The sequence below is a fragment of the Trifolium pratense genome, linkage group LG7 (genome assembly GCF_020283565.1).
Source record: "Trifolium pratense cultivar HEN17-A07 linkage group LG7, ARS_RC_1.1, whole genome shotgun sequence".
NCBI lineage: Eukaryota > Viridiplantae > Streptophyta > Magnoliopsida > Fabales > Fabaceae > Trifolium > Trifolium pratense.
Window position 1 is genome coordinate 30,949,594 of NC_060065.1, and position 24,403 is coordinate 30,973,996.

A 24,403-nucleotide genomic window follows, 5' to 3' on the forward strand; every position below is an offset into this window, starting at 1 on the left:
TGATGACAAGTTCTGAGCTGTTAATGCCTTGTAGCTACTTCATTTCCTGATTCATATGCTAGCATGAAACAAATGAATAAAATGTGATTCCTATATTAGCTATTACAAGTTTTACTCATTCTACATGTGTCTTCATATCTTTGTTCTTCTCTCATCTTTGACCTTACACCAAGATAAGTTTTCTTCACCATTTCTTTGCTTTTTCTCCATATTTGAGCCTAATTATATGTATCTGAGCCTGAAATTGATATTTCAGGATCTATCCCCTTTAATTCTTTGTGAACCTGAAATTTCAGGACCTTATTTTTGTGTTGTTCTATATGTTGTTCTTCATCTTGTTCTATGTTGTTCTTGTTGCTGATCTTCATCTTGTTCTATGATGTTCTTCATCTTGTTAATGTTGCTCACTCACAAACCTGAATTGGTCGAACAACTCTGCTTTTGCGAATTCGGATTGCAGCTTTCGAAGCTAAGCGAGTTTGGGTTGCATCTTCCGAACATAGGCGTTTTCGAATCTTAACTTCCGAAGCTGTTTTGTGCTAACCAAATAAATTGTCAATTAAAAATAAAATACAAACCCATGAAGATTGAAAGATAAGAAGATAATAACTGATTTTTAATGGGGTTGTGGTTGAGAAGAAGATGGTGCGGTGGTGCAGCTGCGTTTTCGACGAGGCTACGACGGAGAAGAAGATGGAGCGTTATGAGTTTCAACGTTTTTTGCTTCTGCGATTCGGATCTCAGCTTCCAAAGTTGTTTTGATTTCGGATCACACAATGCAAACTAACTTGGGTCCAAAATCAGGGGTATTTATGGATTCTTGGGGGGTTTGGAAGCAAGGGGCCTAAAGAGAAATTTTCTCTTGACGACCCTACTAGTTCCCCTCCCCTCAATGTGAAGGGAATCCAATTTCGGAACTTAGGTTCCAATCTTGTTTAATTTCGGAAATCATAATCCGAAACATTTTCATCAGAACGGGGGGCCTGGTGAGCATTGAAGGGGGCGTAAAGAGCAATTTTCTTAGGTTGAATATTACCTACGTATACAAATCTTTGCCGAGTTGGATTTTTTAGCTCTTCCTTAAATGCATTTTTTGTGTTTTGTCATATCCAAAAGATTGTTGTTTAGTCAAAGAATTTTTTAAAGATATATCAACTTCAAACTTGTCAATGCTATAAAACTCAAAAAACTCTAAAATGAAGAATACGGAGATTGAACACCTAAACTCAAAATCAACAAGAGAAAAATCCAAAAATTGAAGACAAAAATCAATTAACAATTGAAGACATAAATTAACATAATCAAACTAAAGATGTTGAATAAGAATAAAAATGTAGATAGATAAAACCCTACTCAAAACCATCATAAGCAAACTACCCAACATATATTATGTATCCATTTTTTACCGCTACAAACATCAATCCAACTGTCGTGGTTATGTCAACGGTTTCTTATTTTTTCTTCTAATTTTCAAAAATAAAGGAAATTTGACACTACAAATGTTATGTAATATAATAATTTCAACAATTTATATATAAATGGGTAAACAAAATTTTGTGACGTCTTCGGAGTTTCTAAAAATGGAAGTTCACTTAAGAATGTTCACAGATTAAGCTTTTCTATCAAGAATTAAGAAATGTCAATATTGCATCTCATGTACTTACATTTAAGAAAGAGAATGGAGGAGAACTATATAGTGTCTTCAAAAACAAGAGACAACTTTTCTTCAAAAAAAAAAAAGAGACAACTTACTTTTAGTGATGCTAAATTACGATTCTAGTTCATAAGAAATTCGAGAACTTTCGCATATGTCTCCCTCCATCCAAGAATACAAGAGTTTTGTCTCACTAACTACATTCAATGATTCAATTTTCCTATTTGTTGAAAATTTGTCACCCTAGAACTGGATTGTCCGTTGTAACTGATTCACGCATAAGCGATCTCAACCGTTCAAAAGCGATCATACGTTCTAATTTATCAGTGTAATTTGAACGTAATTTTAAGCTCTATATGATATAACATTTTAATCCAACGGTGAATTTTATAAAATTCGTATTCGTTATAATGTTATTCGAGATTAATGCTCGATGCACCACTTCATTGACTTTTCATGTTAGACTTAACCTAATGATATAATGTAACATTACCTGCATACAGTTTGCGGAGGGTGTTGACATATATATCGGGTATCACCATAATGATGTCGTCTCGTCCTTAAATAGTATAAATATATTCGAAAAACAAAAAAAAAAAAGAAAACTTTAATGCACTTTTGATCTCCCCTATTTTCATTTTTCTGAAATTTTAGTCCCCCATTATAAAATTCAGCTTTTTAGTCCCCCGTTATAAAATTCGGCTTTTTGATGTCGAATCTGTTATTGTTCGACATCGCATCTTCATCAAATCTGTTGTTGTTCGTTATTGGTTATGCTTCTTTTCATCTTCAATTGTTGTTTGCTATTCACTGTTCGCTATCAAATCTGTTGAGAATTTATACATCACTTTTGCTTGGAATTTGTACATATGCCAATTTTGGAAATGGAAAATGTATCAACAATTCAAAGAACAAACAAAATCTAATTTTGCCACATCATCAAAATTGACCCAAAAATGGAGTGGGGATCAAAAGTTAGAAAAGATTAAAATAGGGGGACCAAAAAGTTGAATTTTAAAATAGGGGGACCAAAACTTCAAAAAATTGAAAATAAGTGAATCAAAAATGCATTTAAGCAACAAAAAAGAAGAAAGAAAAAACCTTGTAATTTTTCGACCGTGTCTTCCGTCAAAACAGCTCCGAAACCACAATAAGCATCCAAAGAAGTGGAGTATATGACCTTAATAGCTTCTTTTTCACTGAACAAAAAACAAGATGAATCGTAAAATTTCTCTCAATATACAAATGAAATTTCTCTTAAAAAATTTCAAATACAAACATACCTCATCCCTAAGTAAGGTGCCAGTAGGTTCGCATAATACTACGCATAGAACTCAACACACTTAATCTGGAATGGTGGTTCATGAACCACCAACCAATGGCTTCCATCCATGCCTCTGGCTTCTGCCTCATCGACCTCATATTGGCCGCGCCATATCGACCTCATTAAATGTGATGAGGACAACATTAAATTCAATGTATTTTTTTGTTGTATAGTCAAATATTTTTTTTAAAGATATACGAACTTTAAACTTGTCAATGCCACAAAACTCAAAAACCCTAAAATGAAGAATACGGAGATTGAACACGTATAAACTCAAAATCAACAAGAGAAGAATAAAAAAATTGAAGACAAAAATCAATTAACAATTGAAGACATAAATAAACATAATCAAACTAAAATGTTGAATAAGAATAAAATGTAGATAGATAAAACCCTACTCAAAACCATCATAAGCAAACTACCCAAGATGTATTATGTATCCGTTTTTTACCGCTGCAAACATCAATCCAACCTTCGTGGTTATGTCAGCGGTTTCTTATTTTTTCTTCTAATTTTCAAAAATAAAGGAAATTTGACAATGTTATATAATATAATAATTTCAACAATTTATAAATAGGTAAATGAAATCACTAGAACACCATACATTGATTTGCGCATCCTATATTATGGGAGGTGCGCTTTTATGGGGTGCGCGGGGAAAATTTAAGGAGCTTCAGAGATATGACATCTCAGCATAGAGAATGCAATTTATCTGAATAAGAGAAGTAGATATGCAACTCAAATAGAGTTCCTTTACATGTTTTATGTGCCTGGTTTAGTTATTTGAAGATTAATTGAAGTTTCTTTCTGTGTTGTTTCTAGGGAGTTCCATCTCTGCTTTCTGATCTTTCTTCTTTGTACGATCATTCTGGGAAGGTCAGTTTTATCACTTACATTTCTAATATTTAAATTGTTTGGGATTTTCGTGATTGACTTTTTCTTCGTTATATATATGTTATGATATGACGGCACAAATTACTGGTTCAGCATCCTTTCACTAATAATTTATACTGGTTCAACATTATGACAGGCGCGGCCAATCTGAGATTTCTCTTTCTAAAGTCGATGAGGCAGAAGCAAGTGGGATGGATGGAAGCCATTGGTTGGTGGTTTGTGAACCACCATTTGAGATTAAGTTTGTTCAGATCTATGCGGATTATTATGCGAAACTACTGGAACCTTATGTAGGGAGGTATGTTTGCATTTTCATTCCTTACATTAATAAATATAAGATAATAATTACATTCAAAAAATTTTAAGAAAAATTTCATTTGTAAATTGAGAGATTTTTTTTTTATTCATCTTCATTTTTTTTTCAGTGAAAAAGAAGCTAAGAAGATCATATACTCCATTTCTAAAGAGATCTATTTTGGTTTCGGAGCTGTTTTGACAGAAGAGACGGTCAAAAATTTAAGAGGTTTGTTTTTTTTTTTTGCAAGTATATTTATACTATTTAAGACAATTTCGTTCTTTGAATTTTAGGACTAGACGGCATCTTTCTGGTGGTACCTGATACATATGTCAACATCCACCACAAAGTGTATGCAGGTAACTGATGAAAGTACAAAAGCAAGTATTTTCGTTATATCGTATCCACAGGGACTAGTGTGATATCGAACGTTGATTCGCAATTTCCATGATTTTAAGTGCGGGTTTTGTAAGATTTTTGTTTAGAAACATAAAACATGCGATCGATTAAAAGGATTTAAAACTTTCGGATAAAAAGAGTTGTCGGGACTAGACTCGTTATCTCATTAACATGTACAAATCAACCACTAATATATATATTTCATTCACCAATCATTATTATCACATATCACGCGTAAAACGTATCCGTGTCCGGATTACGCCGTGAAATCTATTATATCTATTAACCTTCGATATCTCGAATCATTAATCGACATAATAGCGTTAAGTTCTGATATTTGAAGTGATTATTAAACTCAAAATCTATGTCTAAACCTTGAAATTTAATAAGTGATTATCTTTACTCTTGATTTTAAACAATATATGTCTATATCATTCAAATCTTGAAATAAACAATTAAAACAAGATAACACTCATAATGATTGATAAATAAAACATATATATAAAGATTAAATTGAGTACATGATCACAAAATAACTACATCTAATCCCAACAACAAGAAATTTAGCCACACATGGCTATAATCAACTTACAAAAGTGAAGAGAAGAAGAAATGAGAACCATCTCTTGATTTCCCAAGTGTTGTGATGAATCCACCTCTAAAACCCTTCAAGAACCCTAGATTGGTGTTTACTCTCGTGTTTTTATCTATTACAAAGTGAATTGATTTAAGAAAATGACATCTGATAGCTATTTATAGATTTTCAGAACAAAGGTGTTCGCTGAGTGAAATGCTGTTCGCTAAGCGAACAGGTTACTTAGGGGAGGGGTTTCTTGACACGTAGCAAAATAGCCTGACTCATTATTTGCTCGCTGAAGCTCGCCATCTCTCGCCATCAGACCATAACTCTCTGCCTCTGTTCGCTGATCTTCGCTGAGCGAACCTTCATTTGATGTTCTGTTCGCCGAGGCTCGCTTCTTCTCTCCAAGGACCCTTAACCCACTGGTTTTGTTCGCTGCAGCTCGCTGAGGCTTCGCTGAGCGAAGGCTTCAAAATCCTGCCTTTTTCTAGCAATTCCTAACAAAATGTCTTGGGATTAATTATTTCTTGATCATTACAATATTTACATCAAATAGGGGTTTTAATCACAAATTGTCAAGTGCCCATAATTTATAATGCTTTTTAACTCAAATTGCACTTATCAGTAACGTGTTAGACTTTGTACTAATATTATATTATATTAATATTGTATTATATTAACTATTAGACTCTCGCAGTTATTTTGGGAAAACATCAAGGGTGACGAAAGTGGATTACACATGTTAACATAGTAGTAGTTACCAATCATCTGATCAAAAGTGAACAACTGAGATCGAAATTGTGTTCAAATTACACTGATAAATTAGATCGTACGAGATCCCTTTTGAACGGTCGAAATCGCTTACTGCGTGAATCGTTACAACAAACAATCCAGTTCTAGGGTGACAAATTTTCAACAAATAGGATAACTGAATAATTGAATGTAGTTAGTGAGACAAAACTCTGTATTCTTGGAAGGAGGGAGACATATGTGAATGTTCTCGAATTTCTTATGAACTAGAATCCTAATTTATCATCACTAAAAGTAAGTTGTCTCTTATTGTGATCTTAATTTCATATGTATATTTTTTCTTTTAGTTTTCATTATGTTTTATATGTTGTTTCTTCCCATCAGGTACCCCCGTTAAGGATGGAAAATTGGATTTTGAGGCCCTAGTCAAAATGGAGACTGGTCTCGATGATTATGATATTGGCCATGTAGGCCGGTAACAACTATGTGTTTATATGCCCCATATATGGATAAGAACAGAGGCAGAACCTCTCATACTGCCTCTCTCATAGCAATGGGTAGCTTACCCAAAAATAGTAAATGTTTTTTTTAATAGTATGTTGCGATGAGGTTTTGAGGACTGTCTTCAAGTTTTTCTGTTCTGGTGTGCCGTTTTTGCTGATGGTTGTGTAGGGGTGTGTTTTTCTGCTAGTTGCTGAGTTGCTTTTCCGTTCTGGCTGTTTACTGATAGTTGCTGTTCTGTCTGTTTGCTTTGCTGTGCTGCTAGTTGGTGTGTTTTTGTTGTGGATTGTCTTCTAGTTTGCTCCCTTAGGGTGCGTTTGATCTGCTAAAAAATAAGGGACTGGACAGGACAACTCCTGTTGTACTATGTTTGATTTTAAAACTGTTCCTGGTACTGGACAAACTGAGGGCCAATGGACAAGACAAAACTTGAAATTCTTGTCCCCCACAGAACCACGGGACAACTTTTTGTCCTCAACACAAGTTGTCTAAAATACTAAAATAACCTTTTGTCCACCGAACATCGTACAACACAAAGTTTGTTTAATACCTTAAACGTTTGTCTTGTGCTGTTTTGTCTTGTACTGTCCTGTACTGTTCTGTCCAGTATTTATATTTTGCAGATCAAACGGACCCTTAGTGTGTGTTTTTCGGTTCTTTCTGTTTACTGCTTTTTCTTGTAGATTTCTGGAGATTGGGCCTTGTTTCGGCTTCGATTTCTCTCCTTGTATTTCTCTGGCCGTTATGTACTTCTTGTGCATTTTTTGTGCCTATCATTAATAAAATTTTGCAGTTCAAAAAAATAAAAAATAGTAGGCATATTTTTATGTTCAATTACTTTTATTATTATTATTATTATTATTATTATTATTAATTTTGTCCATCAATTGTGGTTTCAGCAAATGAAACAACTCAAAGAAGCTGAACTTGCAGCTTGCAAAGGAAGTGAGGATGCCCTCAAGTTTCATGCAACCAGGTGGGGTGACATAGATTAGATACTTCTTATTAAACGTTCCTATTTTTTTTTACCTTTTTTTTTGACTAACCTACTTTCTTTTATTGTTACTTGGAAACATATCTTGAACCTTTATGTTTATACACTCAAGCTCGATTCGGCTGTCTTCTATGTTCAACAGTTTGATGAATTAAAGTTCAACGCTTTATCTATTCAACTTGAAATTACTCATTATTTTGAATATATGTCTTGATATACAAGTTCTTGTGAGGTGAAACCAAATCTATTAGTTTTTAACATCCATACCTACATTTCTTACAAAGATCATCGAGCCTAATCATGCAGTTGGCAAATTGATTCAAAATGTAAGATACTAGTTTGACCTTCTGCTGTGATTTGATTAATTCACATGCTAACACATTTTCTTGCACGTGTTTGTGTTAAAAACACATTCCAAAGTGTCCTGTTGAATTACACTACACGTGAGTTAATCTTGGGTATCGCAAATCACGACTTAAACACTTATTTATATTAGTTTACATACTCATAAAAAACTCTAACCTCTACTCAAGAATTTCGTAAGATGAGGAGAATCCACATGACGAATCACTGTCATATATAATTATTTCATTTGGAGATGATGATAGTAATTCTTCTTTTTGTATTGAGGATGTAGTTGTATCTTTTGGAAATGATGATGGTAGTACTAGTAATTCTTCTTTTTGTATTGCGGAATCAAGTCAACAAGAAACGAATTGATGAGCATAGATGAGTGGGCAAGGATTGGGTGACTTTTGAGCGGGAAAGTCACCCTGCCTTTTGCATACATAATATTGTCTATTCAATCAATCTAGCGCACTATATCTTGCCACGTAACGTTTTTTATTTCTTTCAGAAAAGCTTTTATCATCATCAAACAAAACCAGCATTTAACCAAAAAACAAAACCAGCACCAGCACCATCCATTTATCTCCCTTGCCATGACTGCAACCAGAAACAGTAGAGTTGCTACATGTACCTTCCTTTTCCTTTTTTTTAAAAAATAAATAAATAAATAAATAGTAAAACATGTTATGTCTGGTTAAAGTGATTGATCCAATGGCTCATAATGTTTGAATATCACGTGACTTTCCTGCGCTAATGTCACATAATCTCCATGTAAAAGCAACATGAATAAAAATATTACATCGTTAATGCCTCCCGACATCAGTTCCTTTAAACTTGTTCGACCCTAAAAGCAAAACACAAAATAAGACAATTATGTGATATAAGTTTCCATTAAACCCAAAGTAGGGAAGTTAATATGTCATTAAAAGAAGAAAAGGAAAAAAAAAAACTACTCACCGACGGCTTGATATCTTCCCACGACTCATTAACCTTAGGAGAAGTTGTTGAATATCTTACAATCCCGAGAATTGTATATCTTGTTAATCCATCAATAAATGCATCTCCTGGACAAATAATAAACATAAAATAAGATTGTCCTATAAAAATTTGTTTCACCTAGCATATTTTGTTGGAGAACAATGCTCATAATTTCTATTTTTGGTTTACAAAGGACCTAAAGATTGAACCTACAACCTCTAGCATATCACCCAAATCCCTCACCGCCAGACAAGGCTTGCGATGCTCATAATTTAAATACATCAACCTGTTGCGTATCATGTGATTGAATTGTGTTCTTTAACGGGATCTAGAACTAGAGTTCCAGTTTTTTCAACAACAAAAAAAATCTGAATTCCATTGAAGATTTGGCAAGTTACACCCAATGTCAATATTTGTTATTGAATTGACGCGCAGAAAGACTTCACAATATTTAGCATTCTTTTCCAGTCATTTACTCTCCAATAAAAAATATGATGTCCACTTTATCAAACAACTTAAACCACCAAAAACAGATCCATTAAAAACTATCTCACAAAATGCAGAATATATACTCGAGAATAGACAAAAGTAGTACCCGCTAAAGAATATAAACTATTGGAGTCATTATCGATGCAGGGTTCATATACGGTAACTATTTCTCCAGCACGAGCCTCTGGAATCATCTGCCCAGAAGAAGAATCCCAATTAGAATTTAAAAAGAGATATGGTAGAACAGAACAAGTATATGAAAGTTCTCTCCGAAGACATTTGATTTAATGACAAGAGATCCACTAATCATAATGAAAATATTTAAAATACCTCCTTCTCATCATTACACCTCTGATACAATTCAGGAACCTGCATTTGCAGAGATGAAAAGGATTCAGCCACAAAATCGCTAGTCTCAAAATGTTATAAATAAAAGCAGATACATCAAAATGGTCTTATAAGTGTGTAGCATATTGTTTTCAATCGTGTGCACGACGCAAAACACCATGTGCACAAGACAAATGCAGTAAAACTAGAATAGTGAGGAGCCTTAACTTACTTCGTATGATTTATTGTCTGCAACCAACAACATGTCCCCGCTCAATGACGCCCTCATTGATTCTTCACTCAATAAAAATAAAACAAATCAACAACACACACATGAGTAGTACACACACAACCTGAAATAAGATTTAACCACATTTTAAGGTTACTGTACCTTATATATCTCTAATGTACACTAAGTGGGTTGAAGTCGTTGCTTTGTGTCTCTAATGTACTCATATTGTTGTCAAGTTTTTGAAGAATATATTCCCAAGGTTTGGTGTGCCTAGGGAGTTGATGAGTGGTGGTGGAAAACACTTTTTGTAACAAATACTTGGAGAGTTTTTTTGTCAAAGTAATAATGTGAATGATAGTCACTCCTTATCACCCTCGAACAAGAGGTCGAGTGGCGGTCTCTAATAGGCAATTGAAGCAAACTCTTGAGAAGACAGTAAATATTTCAAGGAAAGATTGGGCCGTTAAGTTGGATGATGCTTTATGAGTTTATAGGACGGCTTTCAAGACTCATTTAAGCTTGTCTCCTTATCAATTGGCATATGGAAAAGTTTATCACTTGTCGGTAGAATTGGAGCACAAAACTTATTGGGCTGTCAAGTTTCTCAATTTTGACTTACGCTAGTCTAGCAAGTGAGAAAAGGTTGCTTAAGCTAAATGAATTAGAGGAATGGAAACTTCGGACATATGAAAATGCAATTATCTTTAAGGCTCAGACAAAGAAGTATCATGATCAAATTTTGGTAAGAAAAGAGTTTCATCTGGGGCAACAAGTGTTGTTGTTCAACTCTAGATTGAAATTGTTTTCCGGTAAACTCAAATCTCGATGGTCCAGTCCCTTTTGTGATTAAGGAAATCTTCCCACATGGAGCTATTGAAATTCATAAACATAGAGATACCAACACATTTAAAGTGAATTGTCAAAGGTTGAAGATTTACGAGGGAGGTGGAATTGAGCGCCACTAGGTGGCATTGATATTAGCTAAGAAGGTTAAACAAGCGCTTCATTTATATTTTAATAATATTTTGTAATCAATTTTTATACATTTTAAACAAAGAAATTAGAATTATTGTTGAAAATCACTCACCTCCATCACATTGTAATAGTTCACTCTCTTCCAATTTTAACCCATACTTCATCAATCGTCAATGAACACTGCCAAAAAGAAAACCATTAATCAATTTTTTCCATTTTTATTAAATTTAAAAATTATTCTATATTTATAATCTAATAGTCATAATACATGTATTATTTCATCAATTTTTTCCACTTGAGAGAATCCTTTCCTGGATATGATCTCTTAATTTCCGCTATCACGCGACCCAAAGAATTCACCTTCCTTCACATCTTTCGCAAACCGGTTTTGTCACCTTCGGCCATCTTAGCATGTCACTTGGGTTAACTTTTTAGTGATATAAGAAAAATTCTCTTCTCCCACGCGTTTCTATTCTTCTCCGGAATTTCAATTTTGTCAATAGGAGAGATCAATTGACTCCAAGAGTAAGTCTATTAATCTTTGATCTCAATATTAATTAATGACCGTGATTAATCATTACTAGTGTCTAGGATAAGGTTTGTACTCCATCATTCTAAATAGTAAATATACTGACTGACGGCAATCTGAAAAATGGTGTAGTCTGCAACGTGTGTACGCTTTCAATCGTAACTGTATGGTGTGTGTTTGTGAAAATAAAAAAATAAAATAAGGTTTAAACCCATTTTAATCATGCCAAGTACAATAGCAGTGGGTGATAGAGGATTGCAATTGTCTTCAAATCCATCTTTTACTGAGACAATCGAAAGCCATGGCCCTCATGGGAATGGGCATGTACAACATGTATTGCAATTAGAAATAGATACAAATTGAGAAGGCATAGGTATATGCACTCTATTGAATTGCGCAGGAAGGAGTAAAATCCTTACCCTAGAGTTTTTTTTTACAAACTTTTACTCATAAGCAAAATTGGAATTTAAGGAAGCTGTAAAACATAAAAACAAAAAACGCATTCATCTTCTCCAAGTGAAACACGCAGAAACTCTTTGGCATATCAAAACTCAAATAAATCTTTGGTATGTTAACTCTTTTTAAATATCAAAACACATAAACTCTTTTTTAACTCTCACATATCTTGACATAATCTTTGGCATATTTTTTGCTGAAGGGACGGAGGTTATCAGAGATATTTGGATAACTGGCTAATACTTCCGTAAAGTGGCTACCCTTATCAGCACCCGCCGCTTTACAAAATTCAACCAACTCCGTGTATTTTGCAGTTGCAGCCATATTGCCCAATTTCTACAACAACAAAAAAACACACACAAATCAGTTTTCATAATTATACTTATTTTATATGATAAGTATGAAAATTTTAAGAAAAATAAAATAATTACCTTGAGATGCCACATATGGACAATCTCAAAAATGTGATTCACTCCTACCATAGCGAATAATGTTCCTTTTTCTTGTGCTTGCTTCCATAATCGATTGAACAAGTAACTATCATAAAAAAAAAATTATATAAAATAATTTAAAATAAAACATACGTCACCCAAATTCAAACACCAGTAGCCAAAAGTGAACACAGACTATGGCTACTACCTAGAACACACAGATCTCTACATCTCAACTAAACATAACCATACAACCAAACTAAGAGCAACACCTTTCCGGTACAAAAGCGCAAAAAATGACCCTGCACTAACAGACCCACTAACAGACCCATTCAAGCCTAACCATGACAGAGAATTCCAACACAGAAAAAGCTAGATCCATACTTAAAACAATTACAACATAAAACATCATAAAATGACAACCAAGCCTATGCACTTCAATTAAGCATCGCGGGATCTCGGTACCATCCACAACGTCCAGCGGCTCAATGCAGAAAATGAATGACATCATCTGCGAATCCGTAGACAACGAGATAGGAATTTTGAGATGCAACCACCGACACTCAATTACAACAAACTAGACTACAACAAATTGGTGTTTTGTATATATACTTAATATGACACTTTTTCAAATAATCTATAATCTTCTATAATCGGTTAAAATATTATTAGATGAAAACTTACATGTCGCGAACATTGCCCACCACTGTTTGACAAGCCCGCTGATACTGATAACTCGGCTGCAAATAAAATAAAAAATTCATTAAATAATTCAATAAAAAAATACTATTTTAAAAAATAAAAAATAAAAAATAAATAAAAAACTTACATTTGAAAACGGAAATTTCTTTAAACGCTCCATATACAGCTTGCGCTGCACCAGCATCATGTCCTAGAAAATTAAAACAATTTTAAATTAAGATATCAAATTGAATAATAATTCACTACACGAAAATTACCATACACCCAAAGCTACTTTTAGTTACAGTCGATCAAATCCTGGCTATAGAATAAAAAATCGTGGGTATAGGACTGAAAATTATTTTAGGCTCACCACAAACTCACTCTCGCGAAGCAATGTTCCCTCTATCTCATTTGGTGTCACCACCAGCATTAGGGTGTCCCCTATCACTCGTGTGTTGTGAGCACCACCCTCAACCTCTGTATCGTCCCTCTTCCATATCTACGCATTGAGTATTCTTTGCCACTGTCTTTGTGAACTCACTACCGCAATACCTTGCCATTTTAATTGTTGAACCCTATAAAATTAGGTTTTTCTATTTTGTAAATATTCCTACAATCTGAAAATTGTTGGTCTATTTTGAGCTATGTTATTTTCATCTTAAGCCTGTATTTGTTTCGTTGTGTTTGATATATAATTATTTTAATCCTGGAACCCTATATTTGATTACGTTGTATTTGCACCCTCATCAGTTTGAAAAAATCAAGGTAGGATTATGAGTTTTTCAGTGGTTCACACCATAATATAAAAAATAAAATAAAAAAGGCATTTTTCGATGTTTTGCAAGTTGGTTAGTTTTTGGTGTTTGATTTACACCCTCGGTGGTGGTTGGTATGTGTAATGAATTTTTCAAACAAATGTGATTGGAAGATTATATGGTAGCATGTAGTCATGATTTGCAATTGCTTTGGTGCCTTGAATTGGTGCAAAGGTAGGGTTAAACCTGTTGAACAACCACATGAATGAACAAGGTACAAAAAATGAATATGGCTGTAATTTTACATTTTGGTTGAATTGTTTATTGTGGCTGTAGGAAAGGAAGGGTGGCAGGGGACGAATCTGAAATTAGAATCGTACAAAGAGGAGTTCAAAGGGAATCAGATAAAAATTAAGGTCAATGAGAAATTGTCCCTATTTTGTTAGCAACATTGTTGAGGTAGGTTACTATTGGTTGTTTTGCATTTCAGTTGAGTAGTGATTAAATGTCAGTGAAGTTGTCTATTGTTTAATGCGATTTTAGACTTTATTGAGAAATCTTAGACTTGTGTATTATGAATGAATCTTCTGTAATCCATGACAACAGGTTTTGATGGTTTTTCTTGTTTGTCCCTAATTTTCAACATGATTGTAATGAAAATGAATATAAAAGATGAAGCTTAGGGAGATGGAGCGAATATTGATCTTATTAAATTAATTTATTCATCTATTGGTATATGATACTATTTTATTATATGCTTGTATATTTAACTAGAGTACCTTTCAGGCCTTAAACCCTGACCTGTGTGTACAGAGACTGCATTTGAGGTTTATACTTTGTAATAGAAACCAAACTCCACCTTACCATTTTGTCAGATTCAAGACATACACTTCCAATATACATGTAAACATTGGCTGGTTAAAGTGTGGAACAAAGTGGGTCTTCTGCTGCAACAAGATGTTCGTAATTTTCTTAATTAAATGTTTACGTACTATTCATCTAATATTGGCCTTTGTTAGTTCTTACTGATCTGCTCTACATTAATGTGGAAGAGTATAAGGTATGGCCATGAGTATAAGAATTTAGTTATGTGTTATATAATTATAGCTCCTGATCTGATGCTTAATGTATAAATGCACATCAGAGTATAAGGTATGAATGAACATGAGTTGCAGTTTAGTGTGAAATAGGCATATATTAAGTATGGATTATTGAGGGGGAGCAGAAATATTTTGAGGGTGGTGGGGATATTGTTGAGTTAACTTGTGTATTCACCTACAAAATGTTACTAATCTCTGATTATTAATGCTTCTATCAATTATATGCTATAGATTATGTCTTTTACATAGGATTCTCAGTTCTATGGTGTTTGATTTTCTATTCAATCACTCATTTTGATACCCAAGTTTAGCTCTTTTATTTTTGTTCTTTATTGGTGGGTTTTAAAATTTGTTACTTGTTGTGGATTCTCTAGAAGAGAAAGCCATCAAAGAAATTGTCGGCATGAAGTTTTTGTATCTAAGTGATAGCCTGTTAATCATGTAAGGCTTATTTATGTCAGACTTATTACTTGGTTTTGGACACACTTATAGATTGTTGCACTATATTATATGCTCAATTGAGTAGTTAATAACTCTTTATGTTAGATGAAACAATGGCTTATGAGTTTTGTTTTGGAAAATTCTGTTTTTTAAAGTTACACTTCAAAACAAGTTAAAATTTATGTGAGATTCAATATTGTGGGATCCTTATGTAACTCACTCTGATTGAAGATACTGGGTATCATATTCTTTTTAATATCACTGTGAATGCAGAAAAAGGTCACAACATTCATTTGTAGCTTGCTTAAATATGACACCATTGAGAAATGGTTCTAGATAGAAGGATCCTATTAATGATTGATCAACAACTTGAGAGAAACTCAAGACAACTACGAGACTTTTTGGAAGGAACGTGATGATAGTCACTAGGGATAAGAAACAACCTGGTGAGCTTTACAGTTTTACATAAATGTTCGATATTTTGGACAGACCATGGCAACAAAATATATACTTTGGATTTTTAGGTACAAAAGCTAACAATGATAATTTTGAAACTTAGCTGCATTGCTACTACATGCGAAAGAAATTGGAGCATATTTGATCAAGAAATTAATATAAAAATTTTCAATTATATGAGATCCCTCTTTGGTTTGATCAATTAAAGGGCGTCCCAGCTGTATTCAACAGGCGGCACAATGACCCAGATCGTTTTGTGTTTTTCCGGCTTCTTTGAATAAATCTAAAAGGATCGCTGTTGAATTTTTGGAAGTCATTTGGTTCCTATCGAATTTTTCTTATTTACTTGTCCACATGTCAACCGGCTTGATTTTGTATTCTCTTTTTCTAATTCTTTGTTCTTTTTACGTTTTATGGTTTCTAAAACCTATCAACCTGCAGCTCTCATGAATATCCAGATTGCATGTGGAATGGTTCAGAAGGTATCTGGGAAGGTGGGTGAATCATGATATTGTAGATTTAAGCGTTTATCAATTTTCTAGTTTCTCATAAAACATATTCCTTTCAGAATATTCTAACTTCCTGGTTAATCAAATGGAAAGCTTGTTAGCAAATGAGTTCTCCAAAGTTCAGACATTAACGAAGATGCAAGAGAGGAAGATTAGAACCTAATTTTGTTTTCAAGTTTGTACCAATTTTATTCTGCTCTAAGTTATTAGGTGCAGTTTCAATCTTGAGAGATTTGGGTAGGTGATATTGTAATGGTGTTTTAATGTACTTTGTTAGATTGAGATGTTTGTAAGACTTATTAGAATTTTAATATAATAATTTTTTATAATTATAGGTGTATACCAAAAAAAAAAAAAGTTGCCAAACCTATATACCCACAGATAAATGTGCAGGTAAAGCAAATCAATAGGCCTGAAACGTCCTTAGTTATAGGCTATTGGGACCGAAAGTTTCTGTGGGTATATCAAATTGAAGTCCACGGAACATAACGTCTGTCGGTATAGTTTTTTTTACCTATACCCACAATTATTTGAAAGAAAGAAAAAAAAAATTAAAGCAGTACACTCACATCGTTCGCTATGTCTCCACATATCACTTCACAATCTGAATTGAAAGACTTCGATACTTCAACTACAGCATGAAATTCACATCTTTCCTTTTTCTGTTAACAGAAAAATAAATAAATTAGAATAATGTATTATAAATATAAATAAATAAATAAATTTTACCTTTCCGAGTCTCCTATAGCGCATATCATCCATTTCAAGGAACAGGTATTTTGGTCTGAAGCGTTCAGCTAAGTAAGTCGCCTCTCGTATCGAGGTCTACATAAATACAAAAAAGAATTCTGTAAATAAAATAATTATATCATTACCATATCATGTATGAACTAGCTAATTAGCTCTAAATTAATAGCAGAATCAACTTATTTTTACATGTTATAGGTACTGATTTTAAAACTGCAGGTTCTAAACATGTTTTGTTGCTTGTTGGAAAATCCCAGTTCTGAGACATTTAAGTATCACATTTCAAGAATCAAAGACTATATCTAGCTAGCTGAGGATGGAACCAAAATGCAGGTTCTCTGTCCAAATATGTTCATAATAAATAAATATATATTCTTTCATGCAATAATTGTTGTAAAAAATAAATTTAAACAATAAATAAGAAAATTTACCTCATGTTTATGGGTAACTGGCAATAAAAAGACACTGCAAAGTCCTCCTCCGTCCTCTTTCTTACATGTCAGCACATGAGCAGCAATGTTCACATTTTTCAATTCTTGACAAAAAAGTTTTGTCTGCGAACATTCTTCTTGTGCCAATGATGCTGAAATAGACACAGAATAATCAAAATTAATGAGTGTATGAATATCAAAGTCAAGAATAAAATGGAAGCTTAATTTAGTAAGTGAAGTAATTATTTATACCTGAGCCAACAAGGGATCTAGATGCCCCCAAATAGCTATACATGTTAGCTGCTCCCGATACCACCCGATTCTTCAAATTCATAGCAAACATTTTAACCTGCACAACGAGAAAAAAAATGAAAGAACATGAGGAAAAATGAAAAAAAAGTTTTACCATACTTATTGGGCTGTTATAGGGGAAGACATTATAAATGTTTTACCAACACAGAAATCGGAGAAGAGAATGCTGCAATCTAACGCGAAAGAAGAGGAATCAGCGATATTGTCTGAGAAAGAGAGGCAGGGATCTGCAGAAACAAAAAAGCAATTAGAAACCAATGGTTCAAAAGTAATTAAAAAAAGGGAAAAAAAGGATTACATTAATCTCAAATACTCTCGTATACACAGAATCTAATAACCGACAAAAATGTTAGAGTCAATGACTAAGATGCCATCAGTTTATTCACAGACAGATTAAACATCATTCCTCGCCGTATTATGAAAGCAAAAGATAAACAATTCCACCGCAACTGATCCATGTCAAAAAAAAAATGGACAGTACAGCCCTCCGGTGCAGGCCAGCCTTCTTGCTCAACTAGCCGCTATGAAACTGCAGTCTCAGGAAGAAACTCAAAGCACTGATAATGCAAATTCTACAGGTATGCAGCAAGCAAGTTACGACGACCCTAACATACATCGCCCAAGTGAGGCAAGGGCCCCTCAACATAATCTCAGAATGACTAGAGGTCAATCTAGTGTGGCCATGCAAATTGAGGATGTTTATGGGAATGCTACAGTGACTGAATCTGATCAAGCATCAAAAAGACAAAAGCTAGAGAGCCTGACCAATCGAAACAGTTGCACTTCTATGGTTGAACAAGTTATGGCAGGACCTGCTAAGCAGGCCAGCCAAGTGCTATGAAGTTCCTTTGTTGGAACTGTCAAGGGATTGGGTATCCCAAGACAGTGCGAGCTTTGAAAAGGCTCATCATCACCTCTACCAACCCAGACATGGTCTTCCTTATGGAGACTAAACAGAGTAGTTCGTCTTTTAATTTTTTGCAAAACTGTGGTGATTTGAATATGTCTAAGATCATTGATTGCTCCACCGATGGTGGAGGCAAATCATGTGGTCTAGCTTTGCTGTGGAATTCTTTTAATACTGATGTGATAACAAATGAACATGATTTCAACTATATTGATATGAATATCTTTTTTGTGATAATTCTGAAAATTGGAGGGCTACAGGTATTTGTGGTTATCCGAAACATCATTAAAAGCACAAGCCTTGTAGCCTTATCTCTAATTTGCATTCTAACAAGTACACTAATCCGAATTGGATAATTTTTGGTGATTTTAACATGGTCCTTAGTGGGGAGGAAAAGTATGGGGGAAATGGTTTAGACCCCAACATTACTTCCCTTTTTAGGGACACTATTAATCACTGTCAGTTGCAGAATATTGGTTTTAAAGGTGATATTTTTACATGGTCAAACAAACAGCACGATAGTGACCACATAAAGGCAGGCTAGTCTGGATTGTTTTTTGGCTACTAGTGAGTGGACTGAGAAATTCCCTCATTACTCAAATTCTCATCTATTGAGGTACTGCTCTGACCATTGCCCATTACTGCTAGAGTTTTCAACTAACATTCCTTGCAGGAACCATCACTATCAGCAAAAGAAATTTGAGCAGATGTGGCTAAGGGATGCAGATCATTTAAATATTGTCAAAGAAACTTGGCATAATAGCGCTGGAAACGATCTTAATCAGAGACTTCATACCACCCTCAACAACCTTCATCAGTGGGGGAAACAGGGTTTTGGCATCATCCCAAAAAAAAATAAAAAGGCCGGCAGGAGTTAACTGATCTAATTAAAGAGAGTGGTGGTAATAATACTATAATCTCTTCAAGCAAAAGGAGAAAGAGCAGGATGATCTTATGGAGAGCGAGGAATTATGGTGGAACCAAAGGTCGAGAGCTATGTGGCTTCAGCATGGGGATAAAAACACTAAGTTTTTTCACACAAAAAAAAAACAATTAGAAACCAATGGTTCTAAAGTAAAAGAAAAAAAAAGGATTGCATTAATCTCAAATACACTTATTTGCTGATGACAGACTTCTCTTTGGCAGAGCAAACACTGATGAGACAACGGTGATAATAGAAACTATATCTACCTACCAAGAGGCTTCAGGCCAGAAAGTTAATGTGGAATAATCTGAGCTCATGTTAAGCAAAAAAGGGCCCTCAAACCTTAAACAAACTATAAACCAGAATCTGGAAAAACTTTAGAAAGCAAAAATGATGTAAGGAAAAACAACAATCTGTAATTGGTCGCGGAACTCTAATCAAAGCGGTTGCTCAGGCCATTCCCACCTATGCTATGAGTTGTTTCCTCTTTCCGAAAGGCTTTTGTGATTGTTTAGAAAGCATGATTTGTAAGTTTTGGTGGGAAAGCAACGCGGAAAGGAAAAAGATCCGCTGGGTCAATTGGAATCACATTTGTGATAATAATAATAATAATAAGAAGAATGGTGGCCTAGGTTTTAGAGATTTAAGAGCTTTTAATGAAGCTCTCCTTGCAAAGCAATGCTGGAGAATTCTAAGACTGCATCTGCATGCATCTCAAAAAATGTAAAAATAAGAGAATTACATTTATCATATATATATATATATATATATATATATATATATATATATATATATATATATATATATATATATATATATATATATATATATATATATATATATATATATATATATATATATATATATATATAGCATGCAAAATAAGTAAGAAACAACAAATTAGTCAAAAAACAATATGTAAGTACAAAGCAACATAAGAAAATAGACCATACCTCAGCAACACAGAAATCAGAGAAGAGAATGTTGCAATCAGAGAAGAGAATGCTGCAATCTAACGTGAAAGAAGAGAAAGGGAGGCAGGGATCTGCAGAAACAAAAAAACAATTAGAAACAGATGGTTCTAAAGTAAGAAAAAAAAAAGGATTACATTAATCTCACATACTCTCGTATACACAGAATCTAATCTAATAACCGAAAAAATGTTAGAGTCGATGACTAAGATGCCATCAGTTTCTTCATAGAGACAGATTAAACATCATTCCTCGCCGTATTATGAAAGCAAAAGATAGATAAAACCCTACTCAAAACCATAATCAAACTCTACTCAAAATCATCATAAGCAAACTACCAACAAATTAACAACAGAAGAATCCAGAAACTGAAGACAAAAATCAATTAACAATTTATATATATAAAACCTTACTCAAAATGTAGATAGATAAAACCCTACTCAAACCCCCTACTCAAAACCATAATCAAACCCTACTCGAAATCATCATAAGCAAACTATCAACAAATTAACAACAGAAGAATCCAGAAATTGAAGACAAAAATCAATTAAAAATTACAAGACAAGGGGGGAGAGAGAGAGAGAGAGATGAGAGAGCTGTGAAACCTGCGTCGCGAAAGTGTGATTTGCAAAACCGCGAGAAGATGAACCCTTTCTCTAACCCTTTCTCAATTTCTGTAACCCTTTCTCGAACCCTTTCTTTAACCCTTTCTCAATTTCTCAAAGAAGATGAACCATTTTCTTTTCTAATTTCTTTTTCACAAAAGTTTTTTAAAATTCAAGGAAATTATTTTTTTTGACATATTTTTTTAAGGAAATGTTGAATTTCGCGGGAATAAAAAAAGAATGGAGTATAGTTTTTAAAAAGAGTTTCTGTAACGCCTTTTTTTATATATATATAAAATTATTAGCATTTTTTAAATGATAGATTTCAGTAAATGTTGAATTTCGCGGGAAAAAAAAAAGAATGGAGTATAGTTTTTTTTTTTTTATAAGAAATGGAGTATAGTTTTTAAAAAAGTTTCTGCAACATATTTTAATTGCTGTGCACGGCATTGCTGTGTTTGATTTGGATTGGTTCACATAACTATATCATATACTATCATATACTAGGGATTAACATTTGAGTAAACACTTACTCCATTCACAGAATTAAATGTGTATATAACATCTATCAATCACACAATTATTCATGGTTAAATCAAATTAACGTTGAAGCCAAAATATACAAAACTATCATGATATGTGAAGAACATCAGTGCAAGGCAAAGTCTATTTGTATATATATATATATATATATATATATATATGCATAAAACTCACCTAAAAACTGCAAAACACATTCACATTCTCTTATGTTTCTTGAATGTGAAGATGGTAAGGAAGCTTGGTGCACAAGGGGATTGGATCATAATAATATTATAGAATAAAGAATTCATATTTTTGACAATGCCAAAGAGCTGATTTTTTTATATTTGTAATAAGGAGAGCAAGTTAGTGGCTGGACAAGTGGCAGTACTGTTGTGAGTGATTTGGCAAAATAGAAATAACTTTGTGGAATGAAGGCAGCTCATATGTGGAAGGATTGGGCTGTGATATGCAGCATTGGCAGGCAGCCTCTTCGTCAAGGTTTCTTCAAGTGTACTCAAACAAATGAAGGTCAATCTCAATAGTTTCTCGACACAGGTTTCATCAATGAAGGTCTTTTTTTTTATTGATACTAAAGGTTGTCTTTTTATTTACAGGAGCATTTATATAAAACTGTCAAATAACCGATTATCCCAAAAACATAAGTTGTTAGGATAGAGTCATATCAATGATTTTATATTATTTCTAACACGTCACTTCACGCAAGAGCTCAATTGAGCTTGAAGCCTGGATAATGCATAGGCCCACCTACCATATGCTTAAATTCCACTTTTTAATTAGAAAGTGAGGGGAGCGGAGTTAGTCATAGAGGCTCTGATACCATGTCGAATAACCGATTATCCCAAAAACTTAAGCTGTTAGGATAAAGTCATATCAATGAATTTTATATTATTTCTAACGGAAACAAATAATTGAACAGTAATATAGATCCTCAGAAAAGGAAAAGAAGATGAAGATCAACTAAGAATTGATGAATTTAACCCTTTACTTTGTTTGGATTTGTCCAATTTGTAACTTTTCTTTTCATTGGTTTAGCTTTTTGCTTATTTTTTGTATCTTGACAATTTCTTACTGCACACCTTGTGCTAATTTAGATTGTTGTTTTTTAATATATATGGTTCTTTGGTCGATTCAAAAATAAAATAAAATTCAGGTTTAGAATTTTACTGATGTTGGAGGTGGTGTACTTGGATGCAAAGGGCTGCATTCCAGATCCTAAGATTATTCAGGTTTAATCATGAACAAAATTATTCAGATTCATAGCCACAAACAATATCACTTACATAAATTAATAGTTATTATTTTTTGTTTAAAAAATAGAAATAGATAAAATTAATTTACAAAATTAGCAAGGTGGGTGCTAAATACTTTAATGGAACTTACAAAATTAACCCTCAATTTAAAATTGGTTTGGATAATGGCAAAAGGGTATTCTTTGTCATAATGAAAAGGTGCGCATCGCTAATTTACACCGTTATGTTTTTAGGTGGGTTGTAAATTAACAACCCATATATATATAACTTGATTTAACCACATTTTAAGGTTACTGTACCTTAGATATCTTATTTTACCGTACTTCATCGTCAACGAGAAAGCCAATGCCAACCGTGTATCCTGCTAAAAAATAGCATAACAACCATGTTTTTCAAGATTCTATGGAACAAATAGCTCAATACAATTCCATTTTAGCATATTAAAAAGTAGCATAACAACTATGATTATCAGATTTTGTGGAACAATGCAGTCTTGAAATTATGACTCAAAGCAAAAGTGCTTTGATTATTGAAGAAATAATTAACATCATCATGATTTACATATATTGGCTATAAAGTTATAATGTTATTGCACACATATTAATAACTCTAATATTGATATTTCATTCTGAATGAATTATGTTTTATTAGGTAGAAAAGAACACACTCTATGCAATTTTCACCATCTTAATAGTGAATCTAAATATTCAAGTTTCAAAAATTTGGCCACCAAATTAAAAACTCAAATCGCAAGTTCTGACAATCAAGATAACAAAGGATTAAAAGTTTCTTTGAATCTGGTACCTTTTCCCCATTCTTAGATTGGTCGAGAGCATACTTACTACCTACAATTGGACACTGCAAATAATTAAGTACACCATCCAAAACCAATTGTTCTTTGTGAACTCTTAGAGCTATTTTTTATTTTTTTGGTTACAAAGAGGGCTATGACTATGAGGCCAACTTTGAGAGCTAATTTCTTATAACTCATTTGTATATTTTTGTAAACACGGTTTGATATTGGATTGGAGAGCTACTCTCCCCCGAAACATAGGTCAATTTGGGCCAAACTAGGCAAACAATTCTTTGGTGTTTTGTTCGTCTTTACCATTAGTTGTTATTTGCTTGGATGGATTTTTCTTCCACTTAGATTGTTAGAATTATTATTTCTTTGATTGCTTAGAGTTGGTTGTCATTGAACTTTTGCTCCACTCTTTGTTTTTGTTGAATTGAACAAAAGGTTTGAATTCACAACAGTTTGGACTGTTGTTTATAATAGGATTAAGACTAATGACATGCTCCAAAAGTATTAAGACTCTTGATGCTTCGTCTCCTACTATATGTATAGGCCTTCTGTAACAAAGCCTTATAAGAGAGGAAAGTTGGTAACGTCTCAAAAGAATTGTAGATCATAAATCAGATAGACATGACATGACATGACATGTATGTATGATTGGTCAGGACCACTAGTAACCATAATTGTAATAAGAAAGGAAAAAAATTTATTATATTTCCGCTACTTAAGTAGCAGAAAGGAAAAAAAAAAGAAAACCGTATGGTTCGCGAGAAACACATATGGTGACTAAAGTATATATCCGTTTATTTAAG

The 24,403-nt window shown here is 33.5% G+C and overlaps 3 protein-coding genes across 4 annotated transcripts; 1 reads left to right on the plus strand and 2 right to left on the minus strand.

The window, feature by feature from the left end:
* Window positions 1-3,621: 3,621 nt before the first annotated feature.
* LOC123896239 (multiple organellar RNA editing factor 5, chloroplastic/mitochondrial-like) lies at window positions 3,622-4,534 on the plus strand. The gene is made up of 4 exons (XM_045946654.1): window positions 3,622-3,626; window positions 4,009-4,170; window positions 4,298-4,395; window positions 4,461-4,534. Exons 1-4 carry the CDS (start codon window positions 3,622-3,624, stop codon window positions 4,532-4,534), a joined length of 339 nt encoding a protein of 112 aa, XP_045802610.1.
* Window positions 4,535-8,433: 3,899 nt separating this feature from the next.
* Window positions 8,434-23,127, minus strand: LOC123896240. The gene is made up of 6 exons (XM_045946655.1): window positions 23,095-23,127; window positions 9,766-9,827; window positions 9,537-9,575; window positions 9,313-9,400; window positions 8,697-8,803; window positions 8,434-8,583 (listed from the first exon to the last, which is right to left on the minus strand). The coding sequence occupies exons 2-6, from the start codon at window positions 9,820-9,822 to the stop codon at window positions 8,434-8,436; spliced, it is 441 nt and encodes a 146-aa protein (XP_045802611.1). The 5' UTR covers window positions 9,823-9,827; window positions 23,095-23,127.
* On the minus strand, window positions 11,629-21,230 carry LOC123899101. 2 transcript variants are annotated; one of them, XM_045950157.1, is made up of 11 exons: window positions 21,000-21,230; window positions 20,377-20,468; window positions 17,732-17,818; window positions 17,532-17,628; window positions 17,280-17,431; window positions 16,831-16,926; window positions 16,671-16,763; window positions 12,986-13,048; window positions 12,841-12,896; window positions 12,157-12,262; window positions 11,629-12,061 (listed from the first exon to the last, which is right to left on the minus strand). In XM_045950157.1, exons 4-11 carry the CDS (start codon window positions 17,620-17,622, stop codon window positions 11,879-11,881), a joined length of 840 nt encoding a protein of 279 aa, XP_045806113.1. In that variant the 5' UTR covers window positions 17,623-17,628; window positions 17,732-17,818; window positions 20,377-20,468; window positions 21,000-21,230; the 3' UTR covers window positions 11,629-11,878. The 2 variants fall into 2 exon arrangements, with proteins under 2 accessions (XP_045806113.1, XP_045806114.1); XM_045950158.1 differs by lacking the exon at window positions 20,377-20,468 and having other exon boundaries at window positions 21,000-21,166.
* Window positions 23,128-24,403: the final 1,276 nt, after the last annotated feature.